This window comes from Durio zibethinus, chromosome 25 (assembly GCF_047325235.1).
Source record: "Durio zibethinus cultivar Kanyao isolate XHJ-2024 chromosome 25, ASM4732523v1, whole genome shotgun sequence".
Classification (NCBI taxonomy): domain Eukaryota; kingdom Viridiplantae; phylum Streptophyta; class Magnoliopsida; order Malvales; family Malvaceae; genus Durio; species Durio zibethinus.
This window is the reverse complement of record NC_143186.1, coordinates 12,201,540-12,224,714: the sequence shown is the minus strand read 5'-3', so window position 1 is coordinate 12,224,714 and position 23,175 is coordinate 12,201,540. Positions and strand designations below refer to the sequence as shown.

General features: G+C 27.1%; 1 protein-coding gene across 3 annotated transcripts; it reads left to right on the top strand.

Annotated features, from left to right (window-relative positions):
- Nucleotides 1-681: 681 nt before the first annotated feature.
- LOC111275957 (putative leucine-rich repeat receptor-like serine/threonine-protein kinase At3g14840) lies at nt 682-17,110 on the top strand. Of its 3 annotated transcripts, XM_089754545.1 has the most exons (25): nt 682-887; nt 997-1,162; nt 6,621-6,692; nt 6,836-6,904; nt 7,215-7,286; nt 7,413-7,484; nt 7,686-7,757; nt 7,877-7,951; nt 8,040-8,108; nt 8,194-8,265; nt 8,362-8,433; nt 10,844-10,909; nt 11,343-11,408; nt 11,705-11,764; nt 11,864-11,899; nt 12,005-12,048; nt 12,863-13,260; nt 13,595-13,793; nt 14,465-14,623; nt 14,845-14,963; nt 15,080-15,290; nt 15,462-15,699; nt 16,049-16,199; nt 16,316-16,342; nt 16,501-17,110. In XM_089754545.1, exons 1-24 carry the CDS (start codon nt 797-799, stop codon nt 16,322-16,324), a joined length of 2,658 nt encoding a protein of 885 aa, XP_089610671.1. In that variant the 5' UTR covers nt 682-796; the 3' UTR covers nt 16,325-16,342; nt 16,501-17,110. The 3 variants fall into 3 exon arrangements, 2 of the variants coding, with proteins under 2 accessions (XP_089610671.1, XP_089610670.1); XR_016333711.1 differs by lacking the exon at nt 16,316-16,342 and having other exon boundaries at nt 15,913-16,199; XM_089754544.1 differs by lacking the exon at nt 16,316-16,342.
- The last annotated feature ends 6,065 nt before the right edge of the window (nt 17,111-23,175 follow it).

Here is a 23,175-nt window from a genome sequence, read left to right as displayed (position 1 = left end):
ATTTATTTAACGAGTTTTAATTTTTTTATCTAAATCTTATTAAAACTCAAATGGATATTTAGACTTGGACAAATAATTCAACTTTTGAATAGATCTAGTCATATATACAAACTTACAAATATAAATTTGTTTTTATAGGTTTTTACACTTCACTAACAATGTATACATATCATGATATCCAATTATTTTTTATATGCTTTAAATCTATTATTTTCTAATCATAAATAGAGGGAAAAAATGAAAATTTGAGCTCGACTTTAATAAGAGACTAAATGCATATATCTAGCAACCATATTTGGCTGAAAATGGTTGGTGTAATTTTCATTTTTAATTGCCCCGGACTAACAATAGTTGCAATTACGTTGACTGTGATTTTTTACATTTTCTCATAACTTTATATATATATATATATATCGACGAAGATAATATTCTTGAGGACAAGTACGTACAAACCATTAAATAAAGGAAGCTGGATTTCAATTTCCATCATTATATATATATGAGACCTTGTTTTCATTAAATTTTCATGCGTGATATTTATACAACTTCTACCATATGACAACATTTTTGTTTGGTAAGTCATACAAACATCCAATCACAGTATAATATATAATTGACTTTTCTCTTTTTCTGTATGAGGCGGCCAAAATAATTTTCTTCTTCTTGCCTTTATTTCATTTCATAGAAACTTCGACTTTCATATTCATGTTTATTAAAACCCAATATTTCATGCCATTTTTTCTTCATTCAAAAGGAGCAAAGGAGATCTTCAGTTCCTCTTCAACGACATTCCAAGATGTTCTTTCCTCAACTTGTTTTTGCTTCAATGTTCATTGCTTGTTGCCTTACAACTTTTTCATTAGGAGCTACACTTGCAAGTGATGAAGGTAATTAATCAAAGTAGTCTAGAGATAAAGAACTTGGCTTAATTCTTTTCTTCTTTTTTATTTTCTTGTAATTTTCACCCTTTTTTTTGTTATATATTTGTATGTATAGTGGAAGCTTTGAAAAGCATAGGCAAGACATTGGGGAAGACAAACTGGAACTTTGATATTGATCCATGCGAGTGGGAAAAAACCGTAGAACCCAAATTAAATTATGCTAATAGTGTTACCTGTGATTGCTCCTTCGACAACAACAAAACCTGCCATGTCCTCCACATGTAAGCATCTCTATCTTCAAATGAATTTTTTTTCGTCCAAGTTTATTAATTGTCGAACAAACTCATCAGCATGGTAGGAGGAAGGAACCCAGTCATAAAAGAGAGTTGTGACGCTGTGGGAATTCCTTCCACCACGTGTCAAAAGGATCTTTAAATCTCTTCATGTATTCTTGTAAGTTATTATTGATAAAGTAATTGAAAAAAGGTTAATCCTTAATTTGTTTCATAAGGTATGCAGCATATAGATGCTAATAGATATATAATAATTGCAAGTTATTGTTTAATTAATAAAATTGCAAGTTAATTTGAATCCAAAAAATTAATTACTCTTCAGGTAATGGTTCAAACAACCAATAACTTCATAAATTGTACGTATAAAGAGAAGATACAAACTTTTAATTCATAAGAAACAAAAACAACAAATAAATAATTGCATTAAAGAAAGCTTCTTTTTTTTTCGTTTGAAATTGCGTTAAAAGAAATTAATTATTATATTACAAATATTTATTGTCTCAAGGAAAATATCTTAGAATCGAGGCTATTGGTAGCCCTAGCTAGTCTTACAACGCCAAATGATTGGGCCAGGAAGCCTTTGGCATTGGTATTCAATCAGATGATTACAGCTGAAAAAAAGACGATTTGAAAGATACTCTTTGCTTAAGAAATTAAACATTAATAAATTGAGTTAAATATTTGTACGTATTATAAAAAAATTAAAATGATAATATTTTTACAGAAAAAAATATGTAATTAATGCATTTTTAATTCACTAAAAAATGCATAATAATACTAATAATAAAAAACAAATACCAGTTAATCAAAAAAAATTTAATTAATCTTAACAAATATTTATAAACACATGCTAATAATAATTAAAAAAAACAAAAAGAAAACAGAGCTCTAACGGAATTGGTTGTGGAGTGCCAACTGGTTAACTTACTGTGTAATAGACTTTAACAGCACATCGACCAGTACTGTTGACTGCTGACTTATAGATGCAACAGAATCGACATGTGGGCCGACGTTTTTGTCGGCGTGCAAAGTCCTTTTGAGCGGCCCTTTCTCTCTCTCTCTCTCTCTCTCACTCTCACTAGTCTTTAAAACATAGATAAATGAGAACAGTCCCAAATGTTTAAATGCAATTGTAAAAACCTCTTAATTTGCTGGTTAATATTCTATATATTATCTGATAGATAAAATTTTTCAAATTTATAAACAAAATTAAAAGATTGACAAGGGTATTTTTTTTATATTAATTTTTAATTATTTTAATTAAAAATATTAGTAGAGTTTAAAAAATTTATCAACAGTAAATATATTTATTAAAATAATTTTTAATTTAAACCAGTTCGAGAATCAGATTAATAGATGGCTTAGTTTGAGATATTATTTAATTAATAAAAATATTTGTATTTAATTTTAAAATATATTTAAAAATATTAAAATATTATTATTTTTATATTTTAAAAAATTTTGGGCTTTTTAAATCCGATGGACCACACCTTTGACAAAAAATTCGAAAGGTTAGCAGAGCTTGATTTGATTTGTGGATAGGTTTACCTAGTTTGTTATTTATTTATCTCAAAATAACATATATTTTCATATGATTTTGTTCTATATAATGAGAAGTAATTCTTAATTATCATCTTATAAATCACTTTTTTTTTTTTAATTTAGAACTTTCTAAATTATAATTGTTGAAGTGTCTCCTAAGAGAGCTCAAAACCATATATTGAGAAAGCAATAGAATTAGAGTGTTTAGTGGTTGATTCGATTAATTTTGAATCGAATTATTCAAAATCGAATTATATTATATTATTTTTATTAATTGAATCTAATTTATTAATTTTAAAAATTAATCTATCAAATTTAATTTGGTTGATTTGATTAATTTTTTTAAGTTAATCGAATAATAAATATATTTGAATTAAATTATATTTTAAACTCATAATTTTTTATATTTTAAATAAATTAAACAAAATTATCTAATAAAATATTTAATGATCAAAATATTATGTTAAAAACTTTAACAACTTTTGAAATAAAATGATCAATTTCATAATTTTTTTATTTTATATTTAGATTATATTATATTTTGATTAAAATTTTAGTTAATTTGATTTTTGAATTGAATAACCAAAAATTGAAATTCTTTCAAAATTATCTTTATTAATCAACCGATTAATTGAATTAAATAAATTCAGTTGATTAATTCAGTTAAAACTGAATTATGAACACTCTAAATAGTATTACTTGTCTAAAGTTTTTGTTGAGAAGGAAAAAATGATTTTGATAGTTATAATTAATAAAATGCAAGCACATATAACATTCAAATTATGCAACCTTAATTAAGCTAATCTTTTTACAAAGGAAACCAAAGAAAAATGGAGGAAGAAAAAAGGAGGAAGTAGGGAATAGGTCCTTGTTATTTGAATTCAAAAAGAAAAAAGAAAAGAAAAATCCCTTAATCCAAATATAAATTAAAGATTATTGAAAAAAAAATTAAAAATTTTTAAAAATTATATTTGATATACTAATAGCATATACATTTTATACATTATTAATTTACTAGATGTCATCATTTTATCAATAAAAAAATTTTAAATTTTAGAAGCTCTTTAAAAATAAATATCTTTATATTTAAATTATTTAGCTTAAAAATAATTTCTTCTATATTTTACAAAAAGCTGAATCACACGTTAAACTTTTAAAATGAATTTAACTCAAATCAACTAAATGAATTTGGATATTAAGGCCCCATTTGGAAGTCGTTAAAGGGTTGGTGCGGCACAGTTAAAGCCACTTTTTGGCTTCAATCACATTGGTAATTCATTTGGCATTTTTTCAGTGTGGCACGGTTGAATAATTTCACTGCCTGCACTTTCAGTTGACAACTGAAGAGGGAATCTTCCAGTGGCCAACTGGGGGTGTTTTTTCTCTTTTTTATTCTCAATTGTTATATATTTTAATACTTTTATTTTTGTTTTTTATTTTTCTTTAATTTAAGAAATTATGAAATAATTTTTTTAAAATTTAATATAAAAATAAATTTTATTATATAATAAACTAGTTTTTTACCCATGCAAATGCACGAAATTTTTATATTTATAATAATATTTAATTTAATTTATAAAAAATTTTTGCAGATTCAAAATTTTGTTTTTATCACTAAATATTTGTATATTTTCTCTTTTTATTTTTAATTAAATTTATATATTTAATGTTAAAATCTTTGATTTGATTTTTAATTTCATAAATTGAAAGTACAAAATTCCAAAATAAAAAATATAATTTATCAACAAAATTTTTAAATAACCTTTTGACCTTCATCTTAATTTAAAAAAGTATATTAGTAAATGTTTAAGACATTGAAATTTTTACTTAAATTTATTTCATAAATTTGATTTCTTAATTGGTAAAAAAAAAAAGAATTTTGCTATATATAAAAAGGTTTACATAAAACCCAAATGTAGTAAGTATTTATAAATAGCAAAAAATTATAAGAAAAACTTATAATTATTATAAAGTATAATTAAAATTTAATAATGAAGTCGATCAAAAGAATGAAGGAATTTAAAATTGAAGACAAAATGTGATTTAAGAAGTTGAATCGAAAAAGGTTCGTCAGATTCGAAACCATTCAAAATTCCATTCATTAAAAAAAAAAAGAATGATAAAAAAACTCTATTTAAAATTTTTATTATCATAATAGAATAGAGTTTAGAATAACAACAACAGAACTAAGATATATTAATAAAAAATTACATAAAAAATCGAGAAATAAAAATCTTTTTAAAAATAAATCACATATTTCAAGGAAATAAAAAAAAATACTTCTTTTTTTTTCCTACAAAGATCCACTGTTTATTCTTATTGATTGTATAAATATTTGTAAAATATAAAGTAAGAATAGGGAAATTTAAGGGAGGAAATAAAGTTTTGAAAAAGATATATAAATGAAAAAAAAAACTTTTAGATGAAAATTTTCAAGAAATCTAGAATGGAATGACCAAAGAAAAGAGTTTTAGATAGAATAGAATAACATAAGTCTAATATATTTTCAATTCTATGTCAAGTATTTTAAAATATAAATAATTAAACATGTTTTTATTCATTTATTTAAATGGATGTTTTTATCTACTTATTTAATTAGAGATTTAAAAAATATATTAAGATGGATATTTTCAAGACGTCCTCAAACCAAAATTTTTAAATAGTAATTTATGCACGCTCTTATCAATCTAAACAAATTTGAATATTTTAAATGGATTTAAATAATATTAAATAAAGTAAATAATCATGTATCCTTTAATATTTTTAAATAAATATTTATTATTATTTAATGATTTAATTTAAAATTTTTTTATATTTAATTATTTTGATAATATATATTATAATTATTTATTATTATCTTATGTGTCATCTAAAGAAATGGTCCACTTAAATGTTCAGCGTAAGCAAAATTTAATAGATATGTATGTAAGTTATAATATAATATTATATATGATTAATAAAATAATAAAATTTATTATTATATTAAGAATATAAAAATATTATTATTTTATAATTTAAAATTTTTATCACATGTAAATTTTAATTTAATATTTTTAATTATCATTTTTTTCTCATCATAATTTAATTCATTGCTATCGCTCCATCAATATTCTAATATATTTTTTAATAATTAATTTTATTTTTACCACTATTTTTTAATGTTAGTGTTCATCCAATATATCCTAACTCTTTTGAATTTTGTTGAATGAAAACAAGATAACATTTAAAGTCGCAAATAATTACGACTAGTAATACCGCACTAAGATAACGGAAAATCTAGGGTTAAACTCCTTAATCCAAAAAAGAAGAAAAAGAAATCCCTACCACCATGACCCGTGTCAACCACAACTAGCCACCATTGTTCGGCTTTCAACTCCATTAATGGAGCAGCAAAAGCTCTTGGATTATAGCCTTTGATTACAACACCCAACGGTATATTATATAGGCCTATACTGATAATCTAAAAAGATTTTCAAAATAGTTTCTTGTTATATGGTAATCGGTAATATTATCGCGGAAGAAGAAAAAGACAGCCAAGGAGAGGCCATCGATACGTGGAGCCTTCATCATCACTAAAATTTCTTTGAGTCCGTTGATGAAATAAATTAAGAGGCTTGAGTTTAAGGAAAAAAAAAACCCTAATCAATTAAAAAACTAATTAATAAATTTTTATTTAATTAGATAATTAAAATTTAAAACATTTCTTTTGGAAGACCTTTAAAGTTTAATTTTTGTTCATTAATGATGTGTCACTCTTTCATTAATGGATAATTATCAATATATCAAATATAAATCTAATTTTTAATAATAAAGAATTCAACTTCCTAGAAATTAGTATTGACATGTTAATAGTAATATACAATTTTAAGCAGCATAACCTAAACCTTGATTTATGTTGAAACAGACTGCTCAAGGGACAAAATCTATCAGGCACTCTCCCACCAGAATTGGTCAGCCTTCCTTTCCTCCAAGAAATGCAAGTACCTTTCCATACTTCTTTTCAAGATCTATAGCTTAATGCGCTTGTCATCTTAATTTACCTCAATTCATTGACTATATATCTTTATTTCTTTTTATGACTGACTATATTTAATTTGTTGTTTTGAACTCTTCTTACAGAGACCTCACGCGCAACTATCTTAATGGCACCATTCCTCCTAAATGGGGTTCTATGCAACTCGTCAGCATGTATGTTTTTTTCATGTGTATGTATGTATGTATGTATGTATGTATGGATGCATGCATAGCATTTCTATCGCCTTCCATATGTATTCACACATAGCTAGACAACTATTACAGTAATAGACAATACACTTTTTATTTCAAATTGAATGTTCATTTTCGTTTTTCTTTTTTTATTTGATGTTTTGTAGTTATATATATATATATATATATATATATAATTGTTTCATAGTTTGTTTGGTCAATGTACAGTATTTTGGTAGCAGGATTAATTCTTTAATTCCCTGATTTCTTGGATACATAAACGCATTTGCAGTTCCCTTCTTGGAAATCGTTTAACAGGTTCAATCCCAGTAGAGCTGGCGAACCTAAGCAATCTTACCAGCTTGTGAGTTGCTTTATAGCAAGTTCTCATCATATATTCGTCGTTTGATTTTTCATTTTGACAAATGTTCAGAAGGATATTTGTTTTGAATGTCTAATGGATTAATGTTATTTTTTGAAAAATGTGCAGAGTCCTTGAGCACAATAACTTTTCGGGAAATTTGCCTCAAGCCCTAGGGAATCTGTCCAAGATTGAGACACTGTGAGATACTCTTCCTCTTCAAATTCTATCAGAATTTCATTTCATTGTGTAGGATTTTCCTTATTATATAAAGTGATTGAATTTGTTTAAATCTTTCATTTATCTACTCGAATATCGCTACATATTGGTTTGAATCATTTCCATATCCTCGAATGAATATCTGCTTTCCTCTTGGTATTGTTAATGTTGCTGGCTTAGCAGGTTTCTTAATTCCAACAATTTTACTGGAGAATTGCCTGAAACATTTGCTAAGCTGACTACAATGAAGGAGTTGTAAGCTTCTAATGTTCTTCTCTGCATTTCATTCAGAATTGATATTATTTATTTTTATATGCTCAGATTGATTACTATGTAGTTATATACTGGTTATGATTATTTTGTTTTCTCAACAGTCGAATAAGTGACAACAACTTCGCAGGAAATATTCCTGAGTTCATATTTCAGAATTGGAAAAAACTAGAACAAATGTGAGAACTTCAATTCATTTTTGTAATTAGAAATATTTTGCTGTGTTTTATCAATCATTTAAAATCAATCCAACTTTGGTAATGACAGATATATTCAGGCAAGTGGTTTGAGTGGGCCAATTCCAGCCATTGGTTCTTTAGAAAATTTAACATACTTGTAAGCAATGGATCTTAGATTTTGAAGATTTCAGTATCTATAACATGGGATATTGTCAAGTTGGATATTGGTTTATACTTTGCAGAACAATTAGTGACTTGAATGGAGGTGAAGCACGTTTTCCACAACTTAGTGATTTGCCTAAATTGGAGAGACTGTAAGTAAAAACTCTGTAATAAGGCAGAGATTGATTGAAGTTCCGATATTTATTTTCACTAACTGAATTAATGGAATATTTGTGATTGTATAACAGGATATTGAGGAGTTGCAATCTCATTGGAGAGCTACCTGCTTCTCTTGAGGCATTGACAACAGTGCAGATCTTGTGAGTAGTAGACCTGGTCTCTTTCTTATTTATTTATTTATTTATTTTTATAAAGACAACCGCATTATGAGGATAATAGTAGAGATATAGATACAATTTGAACTTCAAATTTAATGTTATTTTTTATGAGTGATTGTATGAATTATGAATTAACTGAACTAACTTTCAATTCTTGATTTTTTTTCTTAAACGGAAGAAAAGCTTTCAGAGAATTTTATTTGCATTTCATTTATTATTTTATACACCTTATTTCTAAATACACTTTAAATTTAAAATTCAATTTTTTATTTATACTACATATACCCTCACCTCTCACTTTCTATTTTCTATTCTTACGTTTTCTTTTTTTTCTCTTTTCACTTTTAATAAAAAAATCATAAATCAATCAAATTAACCATAAATTACTTTTGTTTTTTAGTTTTTCGGTGATTAAAGGTGAGATTCTTACCTAATTTTATAATTCATTTTGGTTGAATTGTGTTTTTGACTTACTATTTGTGATAAAATTTAGGTGAAATCAAGTTTTTTTGAAATATATATTCAAAAAACTTTAAAATTTTTCAAAAATTGATTTAAGAGAAACTTAAAAGATTTTTGAAAATCCATCATTTCCCGTAAGCTTTATTTCCGATATACTTTAAAGCTTTTTGAAAATAAATTTTCAAAAAGATTTAAGGTTTCTCAAAAATGAATATCTAAAAATCTTTTAAGTTTATAAAAAATTCATTTTTGAGAATTTTGATTAAGAATAACTTAATTGAAAATATATACATTTATTAACTATTTAATTGATCATGCGTGTGAATAAAAGAGATATGATAGTTTTTACTTGGTATAATAACTTAGCACTTTCAAGAACATTATAATGGCAATAGCATATTGGCAAAACCAGATTTAAACATTATATCTCGGAAAAATCATTAAAGACCCATTTAGAGATCTTAACAAGGGATATTGTCAAAGTCAATGTTTCTTATAGTGCCAGGAGATTGAAATCTATTTTCTTGTACCTAACACAACCAAGAAACTGAGTACTCTCTCTTTCCTTTGGTTTTTGTTTTAAAATTATTAGTTTTATTTGAAATGATAGAAGAATATTTGTATACTTTAAATACTTAATTTATGATTAATTTTTTTTAATATTTTTTATTTTAAGATTAAATGTATTTATTTTATTTAAATTAAAATTAAACATTATAAAAAATATATAATTAAATATATATTTAAACAAATTTTATGTATATTCAAAAATAAATTTTCAAATATACAATATAACTCTCAAAAATCTATTTCTTAAGATGCAATATAATTTTTCAAAGAGCTTAAAAACTTATTGAAAATGGATATCCGAAGATCTTTTTTAAGTTTTTCAAAAATCTATTTATGAGAAACTCAATTAAAAATGACTTAATTTAACATATATGTAGTGATGAATCAATTTAATTAATCATACGTGCAAATAGAAGAAACATAATAGTTCTTTATTGATGCAATAACTTGGCACCATAAAAAACATTATAATATCTTCAGTACTGACAAATCCAAATTTAAACAGTCATATACCAAAAAAATTATTAAAGATCCGCTTAGAGATTCTAACAAGGGACATTGTCAAATTCGATGTTCCTTTTTATGCTAAGAGATTGAAATTTATTTTTTCGTATCTAATGCAACAAAAAAATTGATATACCTCTCCTTTGATTTTTGCTTTAAAATTGTTGGTTTTATTTGAAATAATAGAAGAATATCTATACGGTTTAAATACTTACTTTATGATAAATTTTTTTTAGTACTATTTATTTTAAAATTAAATATATTTATTTTATTTAAATTAAAATTAAATGTTATTAAGAGTTTATAATTAAATATATATTTAAATAAAAATTTATGTATATTTAGAAATTGATATCCAAGAGTTATATTGTGTTTTGAAAATTCATTTTCCAATAAGCAGTTCAATTCTTGAAAATTCATTTTCAAGATTTAGGGTCTAGTGTATGTGAAAGAGAGATGAAAAAGGAAGAAAAAGAACGAAGAAAACAGGATAGAAGAAGAAGGTGATTTGCGGTGTATACACTATTGAAAGTATTTTTGTCATTTAGTAAAGGCTAAAATTGATTTTTGCTATGTGAGTATTTTAAAAGAAAATTTAAAGGGTGTACAAAGAAGATTTTGTGATATAATAAGAATTCATCAAAGCTCTCTTTCAATTTTGTTTCAGCATATCTCTTTTGTTTTGATGAATTATGATGTTCTTTTTGGGTATTGTTATTTTTTGATGACATAAGAATGTTCTTGTAGTGGGACATAATTTAGTTGTGAATTTTGATGCTTTGTTCCAAGAAAATAATTGAGAAAATTTTCAGAGACAGCATGGGGTTTTAATACCCTTATATAAATTTTCTTGCAGAGATCTCAGCTTCAACAGACTCAGTGGGGAAATTCGAAATCTTTCTGCACTTAATTTGAAACAAATGTGAGGATACGATTTTTTATTGTAAACTTTCTTTTTCTTTTATTTATTTTTTTTGTACAGTGGATTCAACAGGAAAGATTTTGCAGGAGCTGCTGAGGTTAAAGCCCCAGCCCTGCAGGAGTTCCACTTCCACCCTAAGGGCAGTGGGTGAACCATGTATTTTCTTCACCAAAGGGCAACCACCCATTTTTAGTGGTGGAATACAAAGTTTAAGCTGATTCTATGACTATAATCATCTAATTAATTAGCACCAAAGATTTAGCAATCTAGAAATGTGTGGGTCATGCAATAGATCAACTAAAGTACACTTGTTCCTTTGTCAGAGGATGTATAAATTTACTTCTTTCAGTATCCTCAGATTTGTCATTATAACTGACAAACCTTCCTGATAAGTTTAGTGCTGAAATATCTAATTGCAGAAACTTGATGTCAGGTTTTTAAATGGAAACAACTTTACTGGAGCAGTCCCTCCATGGATAAGGGAAACAACAAAGGATATGTGAGATTCTCTTCCTAATGTTCAATTACATTAATTATATGCTCAACAAGTTTGATCATTCATAACACTTTTTCAAATAACCAAAATGAAGTTTGATGCTTCAATTTACAAGGTGAAACTTGTAAAGTTAAGTGCTATGGCATAAATTTTACCCCTGCTTTAGCTATGGCATGTGGCCTCAAAAACTTGATTGCACAAAAGGAATTAGATATCAGTTTATTGTAATTTATGATTGAATCGAAGAGAAATTCATTACCGCTGAATTAAACTAATATTCTGAACTATTCTATTTGCAGGGATCTCTCATATAACAACTTCACAAGCACAGGTGTTTCAAGCTGCCAACAAAGTGGCCTGTACGAACATTCTCATCTAAGTTTGTTTTTTGGGTTTTTGTTTGTGTGTGGATCTCTCATATAATAGCTATAGTTATATAATGTTCTTATTGTCTATAGGAACTTGTTTGCAAGCACTTCAAGGATCTATAACTCGTAAGTGTCAAGACAACAATAATTAAACTTCCATATCTTCGACAGACTGCGGTTTTGCTGTTATAATGCTTAACTTTTTTCTGGGACTCATGATTGTTTTACCAGTGGAATTGTTTCATGTTTGGAAAGCCCTAACTGTCCAGCAGAACGTAAGTAGAAATTCCTATACTTCTTAACGATGTTAGGTTCTCGTAATGGAACTGTAATTCTTTCTAACATTTTCTCTATAAAACTTTGCTGTATTTATCTTTCAACCTTTCTTTGATAGTTAGGGAACAAAGGGTTTAACATTTAAGTAATAAAAGGTTTTCAATTCACTCTGATTACCATCCAAATGCTAAGATGCTAGGGTTATAGATTATTATGATTTTCATAAAAAATTAATCATACACCTGCTATGTTTCCTGAGAGACTTAAAGAAGTATCGGGGTCTTTTATCTTATGTATCTTCCATCAAAAATACGTACTGCATACTTCAGAATATTCTCTCCTTTTCTTTAAAAAATAGCCATCTTTCTGCAAATGCTCTAGCCTATGCTGCTATACCAAGTACTTGACTCATTTGAGATTGACAATTGGCAGTTGAGATCCACTATTTGTGTAACTTGTACTTAGCTGTCTCCTAAGTCTTTTTAACCTTGTGTCTGGAGGAAATTTACAGCTAAGCACTTTGCAGATGGGAAAGATGAATGAAAAAAAGATTAAGTTGCTTCCCATTGCCTGGGAGACAAAAAAGAGAGAACTTAAATCAGTTTAAATTTCCCTGAATTCTGGTGTCCTCTTCCCCTCTCCCCATCCCTCTGCCTATATAAAAGGTAAAGAAAAAAGGAGGATGAATAGGATGAGAAAGGCCTCGTAATGTTTTTCTTCTTTTCTTCTTTTATTCTTTTCTTCTTTTCTTTGTGACTGATTCACTCTATATTTTCCTCCAATACTTACTGAACTGTTGTTTTTAAACCTCAGCTTTGCACTCTATTTTTATAAACTGTGGAGGGAGCACAGAAACTTTTAATGATACAACGTTTAATGATACAATCTATGAAGCTGATGATGATGGAGCTGGGCCTTCAACATATTTTCGAAGTAAATTTTTCCCAAGTACTTGGGCATTTAGCAGCACTGGTATTTTTTTGGATGATGAGAAGAACCCGGACATCCTTGTTTTGGAAAATACACAGCTTTCGAGTAGTGGTGGTGAACTCTACAAAAATGCACGACTTTCACCTAGCTCTTTGACTTACTATGCATTCTGTCTGGATAATGCAACATACACCGTAAACCTCCATTTTGCAGAGATACAGTTCACTGATGGTCAAAATTATAGCAGTTTAGGGAGGCGGATATTTGATATTTACATTCAGGTATTGCACTATTATTCTTCTTACAAAGTTCTGACATTAGAGAAACTTCAAAACTATCACATTCTACTTGATTTGAGCTAGTGAAGGAGCTTCAGCCTTATATGGATTCAAATCCAATCCCTGGTTAGTGGAGTTGACCGCCAGATCACAAGGAGGATTATGGTCACAATTCTGCCAATATTGCAGTATTGCACTGCGGTTTGTTATGATTTGTGGCACAGAATCAGGGATTGGATTTTAATCCTTATTATGGCCAATCAACTTGAAATTTCTAGCATCCTTTACAACATGTGACTGCATAGAAAGTTTGGATAAATGGAATGGATAATTGCAGGGAAAGCAGGTGCGGAAGGATTTCAATATTAAGGATGAAGCAGGTGGGGCTGGCAAACCAATTGTGAAAAATTTTACTGCAAATGTGACTGATGGTACTTTGGAGATCCGTTTGCATTGGGCTGGAAAAGGGACAACATCTATTCCCGTGAAAGGAGTTTACGGTCCTCTTATCTCAGCAATATCTGTTATTGATCCTGGTAGGTTGTCAACTGGAAGATTCTTATCGTCTCTAATTGTTGCAAACTGCCTCGTCTTGTTCAAAACCATGCTATTTTAGTGGCTTTGTCACATATTAAATATAGCTAGGAAATTTCATTTTAGATCATGCTACTTGTGCTCCTTAAGATTCTAGGAATTCTACTTGCTGAAACTCTTACTTCTTTTGTCTTGTACAACGTTATCACCTTTTGTTATCATAAGGATATAGGATGTGTTTATTTTTGTTTCACCTTTTTATTTGAGATTTTGTTTGGGATGATAAATTAATTCTAGTATTCAAGAAAGTGTCTCAGTAAATATACTTACTTCAATGAATTTAATTCAGATGCTATTGGATTTTACATTTTGTCATCTGATAATGAGTTTGAGAGAGAAATTTCAAATTGAGACCACCTTAGAGGAGAGTTGTCCTTGTGACAAATTCACGGGAGTTCAGGCTGGAATGGTTGTTTCCATAGCTTTTCTATATAGAGTTTCCTTAATTCTTCATGGACAAGTTAGGTTGGACCCTGTTACTTTCTTTTCTTTTTTGATTTTCTTAATCACACCTATATATTTCTCCATTATTTCCAATTGAGTTGAATTATGCTATCAACCAACAGTGCCATCTCATCTTGCAACTAACTTCTTCAAAATTTTCTTCAACCAGATTATAGACCTCCATCAGAAAATGGAGGTCGTATCACTGCAGGTGCGGTGGTTGGTATTGTGGCTGGAGCAGTGGCTGGAACAGTATTCGCTACTTTCCTGATTGTGGGCATCATTTGGTGGAATGGCTGTTTAAGACGGAAGAGTACATTGGAACAAGGTATTTGGAGAGAAATCAATATCTCTGTTACTTCCGAGCTTTGTGAGCTTGTTGACATGAAATGATAGTGTAATAACATACTACTAGGACATGAATCCACCCCTTCCCCATTTCACCATTTTGGGAAGAAATAGGGAACATAATCGGTATCCATAGGAATCCAGAGATTTTAGAAGCTATATTATAAATATGTTTCTTATTTAGCTTAGCTTCTTCAACAGATCTAAAAGGTATAGAATTACAGACCAGTTCCTTTACCTTAAGGCAAATACAAGCTGCTACAAACAATTTTGATGCTACTAATAAGATTGGAGAAGGTGGTTTTGGTCCCGTTTACAAGGTATCACGTGCAACACATTCTTTCTTCTGATTCTTTGCATTGTGACCATCCTTACTGCAGCAGTTACTCCAGGTACTTTGTTGTTGATTGAACCTCGTAATGTTTTTCAAATGCAGGGCATTCTGGCAGATGGTACAGTAATTGCTGTTAAGCAGCTATCAGCTAGATCAAAGCAAGGAAATCGTGAGTTTGTGACTGAGATTGGCATGATTTCAGCTCTACAACATCCTCATCTAGTAAAGCTGTATGGATGTTGCATTGAAGGAAATCAATTGATGCTTGTATACGAGTACTTGGAAAACAACAGCCTTGCTCGTGCATTGTTTGGTAGATCTTGTCCACAACTTACTTTAACTCCATTTGTTATTAACTAGATTGATGAGCAAGCACATATATGTACACACACCCAAAATAAGACCTGTGGATGCTTGTTATAAATAATGTATGAATAGATGTATGGTTAGTATATCTGAGCTTCTCTTTATTTGGTTATTAAAGGCCCAGAAGAATTTCAGTTGAAACTGGACTGGCCAACAAGACGGAAGATTTGCATTGGTATCGCAAGAGGCTTAGCTTATCTCCATGAAGAATCAAGGTTGAAGATTGTTCATAGAGACATTAAGGCAACCAATGTGTTGCTTGATAAGAATCTAAACCCTAAAATATCTGACTTTGGTTTGGCCAAGCTGGATGAAGAGGACAATACCCACATTAGCACCCGAATTGCTGGAACTTAGTAAGTCTCAGTTCATATTGATTGTCAGTGTGTTCCTTTTCTTCATTTATTTGCTTTTGGGTTTTTCTCAAATGCCAATGAATGAATGATAGAAAATTTCCCAGAATATATATATATATATATATATATATAATGCACAAATACACAGAAATTTGCTTGTATGTATATTCATTTTCACTCTTAACAAATATTTGACTGTACATAAATTTCTAGGTTAAGTGGTTTCCAAGGCAATCCACCAAGATAAGTGTTATAATGACTGCAATACTGTTCTTTTTTATATATACAAATGCCTAACACACACAAAAAAAAAAAAAGCTGTATTTAATTGATCTTCTTAACTTTGCAGTGGCTATATGGCTCCTGAATATGCAATGCACGGTCATTTAACTGACAAAGCTGATGTATATAGTTTTGGGATTGTGGCCCTTGAAATTGTTAGTGGCAAGTGCAACACTAAAACCTGGTCAAAGGAAGAACCTATCTATCTCCTTGATTGGGTAACTGAGCTCTTATTCTTTCCTCTATTGTTTATCCATGTTGATATGCTGTCTTACCAAAATTAAATGAGAAGCCTGTTAAATGACAAACTGACAATATCATGCTTGTAGAACAGAAGGAATGAGTCATTGAATATTCCAAGGTGGGTAATCATTAAATGAGCGAATTTTACTGTTTTGGGATTGCAGTTCATTGGAAATATTGATGTTTCATTCCTATTATAGCAAATGGAGATTATGCATTTGTCAGTTTTGAGTATAAAATGAATCTTAATGTGGAAATTGAATCTTGTGTTTCTAGGCTCATGTTTTGAAGGAGAAAGGGAACATATTGGATTTAGTCGATCCAAGAATAGGCTCTGATTGCAACGTAGACGAGGTGATGGTGGTGATCAATGTAGCTCTCCTATGCACAAATCGTACTGCTGCAGCTAGGCCTTCCATGTCTTCTGTGGTGAGCATGCTTGAAGGCAGGGCTGCTGTTCAGGAGTTCTTTACTGATTCAAGTATTTCTGCAAATGAGTTGAATGTTGATGCTGTGAAAAAGTTGTACCAGAAACTTGAAGAAAATGATGCAGATTACAGCCAGACAAGGAGTATGTTAGCGGATGGGCCATGGACTTCTTCTACATCTGCTGCTGATCTCTATCCAGTCAATTTGACTTCTGGTTATTGGCAGAATAGAGATTCAACAAATTAAGAAAATTGTCTGATTAACAGTAGGGAAACCTACGAGTCAGACAACGTACATTTTTCTTGTTTACCTTAATTCCCCCCACGGTTAGCACTATTTCTTTCTTTCAAAATTTGGATTACCGTATTTATGCAGTTGCAAAGGATAATAATTAGTGTGATTTGAAAAATAGTACATTTCAAGAGAAAATAAATCAAAACAATGTCCTTTGACTGAAGTCATTTTTACTTAAAGCTAATAACACAAAACTATGATTCATGTCCTTATTTTGTTTCAATTTCCAGATAGGATAGGCAACAGAACTAGTGTCAGGAGGAACAGGATTTCTATACTAGCACATAGTTGCCAGCAGGTTTCAATCAATTCCAGATTTCATGGCTGTTACTTCTTCCACACTTACCCTATGCGGTCTTTTTTTATGACTCTTTGATGGAATATGCTAAGAATTCTATAGCAGTTTTTGGCCAGGGGACGAATGATTCCACATCGGTGATATATTAGTAATCAGCATTCACTAACAACCATTGCTGTTCTTTTCACTGGAACCATTGTCACATCTGGTGCACTTGTGCACAACACTGTTATCTTGTTAGACATTACTTCATTTTTCGTTTTCGTCTCTAGGAAATTTCTTGAAGTTTCAACCACCCTGTAACAACTTGAAGAAAACAACAGAGGATGATTAGTGTGAGAGCATAATAACATCTCCTGGTATTTGAGTCACCATTGTTCCGGGCCACAAGGCATAGAGCTTATCCATTTCTTAGCTATGCTTACTAACCCCTTATAGAATTTGAATAAGGTTTGTTCAGTTCATTCATAGCGTGTCAATCACATCTCCAACTTCAGAGAATTAAGAGACAATTCATTTCGTTTTTAAGAATTTTTTTTTCCTTTCCACAAACATGAAAAATGCAACAGCAGCCGCTGCAGCATGAATTCATATAAAATTGTTGTCAGTCAGTCCATCTATGTCAATCCTTTTCAAGAAATCATTGTCAATGACATTTCATGAATTTGTTATTGCATGGAAACCAAACAAAAGAGGCTATAAAGGGGGTTCATTACAGCTGTTGCTTCCATGAAATAAGTAATCCAAAGACATTTCAAATTTCTACTTTATTATATTATTTATTTTTCAAGTAAACAAGAAAAACACAAAAAAAATGAATCAGAAGAGTAAAAGCAAGAAAAGTTTAACGTATTCAGCAAACTTGCAAGTTGTTAGTTGTAACCAATCATGGTTACACAACAAAGAGGTTTTGTCTTGTCTGCAAAAAGTTCGGAGAGTACAACTGCAAAAAGAAGCCAAAAACATAACAAAATTGTTGAAGAATTTTCCAAAATGTTATGTTCTTTGTTTGGTTATCAGCTAGGATTTCTTGCATAAAAAATATATATATATATATTTTGGTCCCAACTTTGTTAACTGGCAGTTTTCCAAGTTTGGTTTCGGAATCCTAGCCCTTGATGCTATGCGTCGGCTCCTTCACTTGGACAGCCCTACAACAAAAGGTCGTTACTTTTAGGCAGTTCCAAACCACCTATTAGTAATTGTTCAGTTTCAGGATTCAGGAGTGATCCAAGTCCATACTGAGATGAACTTTTGTCATATTTTTTATTTAAGATTGTCTGAATTTAAATTTTAATCTCTGAAACTAAAAATCCAACTCTCTACCAACAATTCATGGCCAACAGTACACAGGCCGTTGACAACTTTTGCCACTTTGAAAGATGTTTTTAGTTGCAAAAGAAGAAACACTTAGAAGAAAAGAAAAGAAAAGAAAAGGCAGTTTATGGGAGCTTTTGTCCACCAAAAACTAGAACTAATTTTGAGAAAACTCTAAAATAGATAGCTTTTTAGAGAGAACAAGTTCTTGAAGGTCCCATATAACAATTTCTGAAAAGAGTATGATGATGGCCAAGTTTAACAATCGTTTGCTTTGTTTTTTTCCTTCTCACGTTTGTTTAGAAGGGCCAAGCACGAACCAATAGTTAGGAACCGCGTCAAATTTGTCTCACATGAATATTTCTTCTATTTGTTTTTATCTTGCTTTTATTTATTTTTTATTATTATTTTATTCACCAGAGTTTTTAAATTTCATTAACAAAACTTTTTTTTTTTTTTTTTATTGTTGAGGCTATCAAGTATTAAATCTTGATCATTACGGGTGTTTGATAAAACCATCTAAAATTTAAAATCATTGAAAATTAAAATTTTTAATGGTTTTATTTTTCAATGATTTGATAAATCATTTTAAAAATCCACTTAATTGAAGATTTTCAATGAAAAATATTGAAAATGCTCAGTAATTTTTAGCTACTTAATTTATTAAGTTAATTTTAGTTAAGAAAAAACTTATTTAATTACATTAATCTTATTTTTTTAAAACTATTTATCCTTTTCCTTCTAACTTTTACCAATTATAAAATCAAATTATTTTATAAAATATTAAAAAATTACAAAATATTTAATTTTCAGTCACATAAATTTAACACTTAAAAATTTTAAAATTAAAAATTCAATAATTAATCGTAAATGTTTTAATTTATTCAGCTTATCAAATAACATTAAATCCAACACTTTACGAATCACGTGATGAGTTCTTTTATTTATCATATTAATTCATTCATTATTTTAAATATCTATTTTATATAAAATGTATTAGGAGTGAAATTTCACCAACTCAATTAAAGAATTTATCATTTCTTTTAGCATTTGAAAGTGTGTGCTTCTCATGTGCGCTTTAACGTAACTTTTAAATAGCCTTAAATTTGTGCTCTAAACCTCCTTTTCCGAAACCACTAAAATCCCCTAAATATATTAAGTTTAGAAAATGGAACTAACTGCCAAGTATTTGATTTAGGATATAAATTAAATTTGGATTAATTTGATTTAGCATAAAAAGAAAAAAATTAAAAAAAAACTAATCAAATCAAATTATATATTTTTATTAATTTTTATATATTTAAATTTTTATAAAATAAAATAATAATTTTATATTAAAATATATTAAAATTTATATAAAAATTAAAAAAATTAAATTTCAAAAATAAAAAAAAAGTCAAATTAAATTAATAAAATTAAATTCAAATTAAATCACATAAAAATTAGATTCAAATTTATATTAAAATTTTAAAATTTATAATATTATATAATATAAAAATACTAAATCGAATTCAATTGAAATCGTTATCATTTTCAAATAAAAGTGCAATTATCATGAAAAAATTTGTCAACTGCTATTTAAAAATCTAAACAATTAATATAGTGGTGCAAGACGATTTATGGCTTATTTTCACAGCAACAATTGCTTTATTTATTTATTTATTTATTTATTTATTATTATTATTATTATTATTATTATTATTATTATTATTATTCTTTTTCTCTCATTTGAGCTGCGAATTTAAGTACTTCATACCTATTTTTTTATTTTATTTAAAAATTATATAGCAATTTTATTAGCTTAACGTAAAATAAATTTGTTTTGAGCTACTAATTTCAGTACTTCACACCTATATATTTTTATTTTTTTATTTTGATTTTTATTTAAAAATTGTATAGCAATTTTATTATCTTAACATAAAATAATTTTTTTATTTGATGTAGATTAAATTTAGATATTAAATACATAAAATAAATTTGGATACATTGAATTTAGGATAAAAAATTAAAAATTAAAAAAAAAATTAAACCGAATCAAATCAAACTATATATTTTTATTAATTTTTATATATTTAAATTTTTATAAAATAAAAATAATAATTTTATATCAAAATATATTAAAAAATATTAAAATTTTATATTAAAATAATATATAAAAAATTTTAAAAATTAAAATTTAAAAATCAATAAAATAAATCAAATTAAATTAATAAAATTTAATTCGAATCAAATCATATAAAAATTTGATTTAAATTTATATCAAATTTTAAAAATTTATAATATTATACAATATTAAAACATTAAATTAAATTCAATTGGAATCGTTATTATCTTCAAATAAAAGTGCAATTATTATGAAAAGATATGTCAACTGTTACTTTAAAATCTAAACATTTAATGTAGTAGTGTAGGACAATTTACAGCTTTTTTTTTTTTGCAGCAATTGCTTTATTATTATTTTTTATTAATTTTCTTCTTCTCTCCTTTGAGCTACTAATTTCAGTACTTCAAACCTATTTTTTTATTTCGATTTTTATTTAAAAATTATATAGCAATTTTATTAGCTTAGTGTAAAATAAATTTTTTAATTTGACGTATATTATATTTAGATATTAAATATATAAATTATATTTAGATATATTAAATTTAGGATAAAAATGAAAAATTAAAAATAAATCAAACCGTATCAAATCAAACTATATATTTTTATATTTTTATAAAATAAAAAAAATAATTTTATATCAAAATTTAGTAAAATTTTATATTAAAATAATATATATAAAAAATTAAAAAAATTAAATTTCAAAAATCAATAAATTAAATCAAATTAAATTAATAAAATTCAATTTAAATCAAATCACATAAAAGTTTAATTCAAATTTATATCAAATTTTAAAAATTTATAATATTATACAATATAAAAACACCAAATCAAATTCAATTGAAATCGTTATCATCTTCGAATAGAAGTACAATTATTGTGAAAAGATATGTTAACTTTAAATTCTAAACAATTAACGTAGTGGTGCATGATGATTTATTTCACCGCAACAGTTGCTTTATTTTATTTATTTATTTATTTATTTATTTATTATTATTATTATTATTATTATTATTATTATTCCTTTTCTCTTCTTTGAGCTACTAATTTTAGTACTTCACACCTATTTTTTTTATTTTTTATTTAAAAATTATATAGCAATTTTATTAGCTTAACGTAAAATAAATTTTATGATATAATAAATTAATTAATAAATTATCTTATTATATAATAAATTAATAAATAAAATTTAATTATTTATTAACAAAATTATTATTTAATTTAAAAACAATTTAATAATTATCAATTATTTATTAATTTTATAAATATTAGATAATTTAAATTTTTTATTACATATAATTTTTAATCAATATTTTTAATAGTTTTTTTTCTCCTTACAATTCATGGTATCATTACTGTTGTTCTTATATCCAAATACATTTTTTATTATTGATTTTACTCTTATCGCTACAATAACCACTCTCACATTCAATTTTTATTTTTATTCTCATCAAAACTAATATTATCGTTTATCCAAATAAAACTCTTAAGCAATACGATAAAAGAGACTCCAATGCATCTTGAAATCATTTAATGATGGCCTATATAAGATTCAATTATAAAAACAAATTAGGCAAAAGAGTTAAAAAAAACTTTTGAATAAAAATTAAAAATTTATTTTCATTCAATTAAACTCTTAAACGTTTTTATTTTCATTCCAATTGAGTCATCAATTATATTGAAATAAATATTGACGATTAATCAAATTTTATCTAATAAAAATTCAATTTATAAAATAATGAATTTAATAATTTAATTAGTTATAATAAAATAAAATAAAAACTTAGATAATTATTGAATTTATGTTCAACAGCTTTTTTACCCTTTAGCGAACAAATTAAGATTTCATTTTCACCTCCGAAAACATTTGCATAAAATTAAAAGCTGTGTCCCCTGCTGTCACTGGTTTTCCACACTTGTCTCTGTCTTTCATTTTCCCAAGATCTGCTATAACAAGGATGTAAAAATATCAGTCACTCAGTGCCATGATGGGTTAAATTTGGATCACATTATTTTTTTTCATAAGATCATAATAATTCACATCTTTATTTTCTCTTTTTTATTTGTAGATTCATAAACGATGATAACTATTTTTAATGTGTTAGACTTATAACTGTTGTTAGAAAAAGAGTCTAGAAAGTGATAATTGTTCTCATTCAAAGCAATGCATCAATACCATTGAGTTCGATACTACTTTGTAAAGGTAGTGATTGGAAAGTTTATGTTCGATCATTCGTATCGGATTAATTTAGTATTTGATTAAGTTTGAATTTGAATAATTTTTATTAAAAAATTTTTTGAATTTATCATTATAACTTGAATTTTTTATTTTTTTATTAATTTATATTTGGATGGATTCGAATCCAATTATTTTCATAAGAATTTACAGTTGGATTGATTTGCCATGTTTATTTTTGTTTTTTTAAAAAATAATAGTATATATATATATTTTTGTAGAAGAGATAAAAAGCCAAAAATTTGTGATACCAAACAGCTAATGACGCAATGGAAA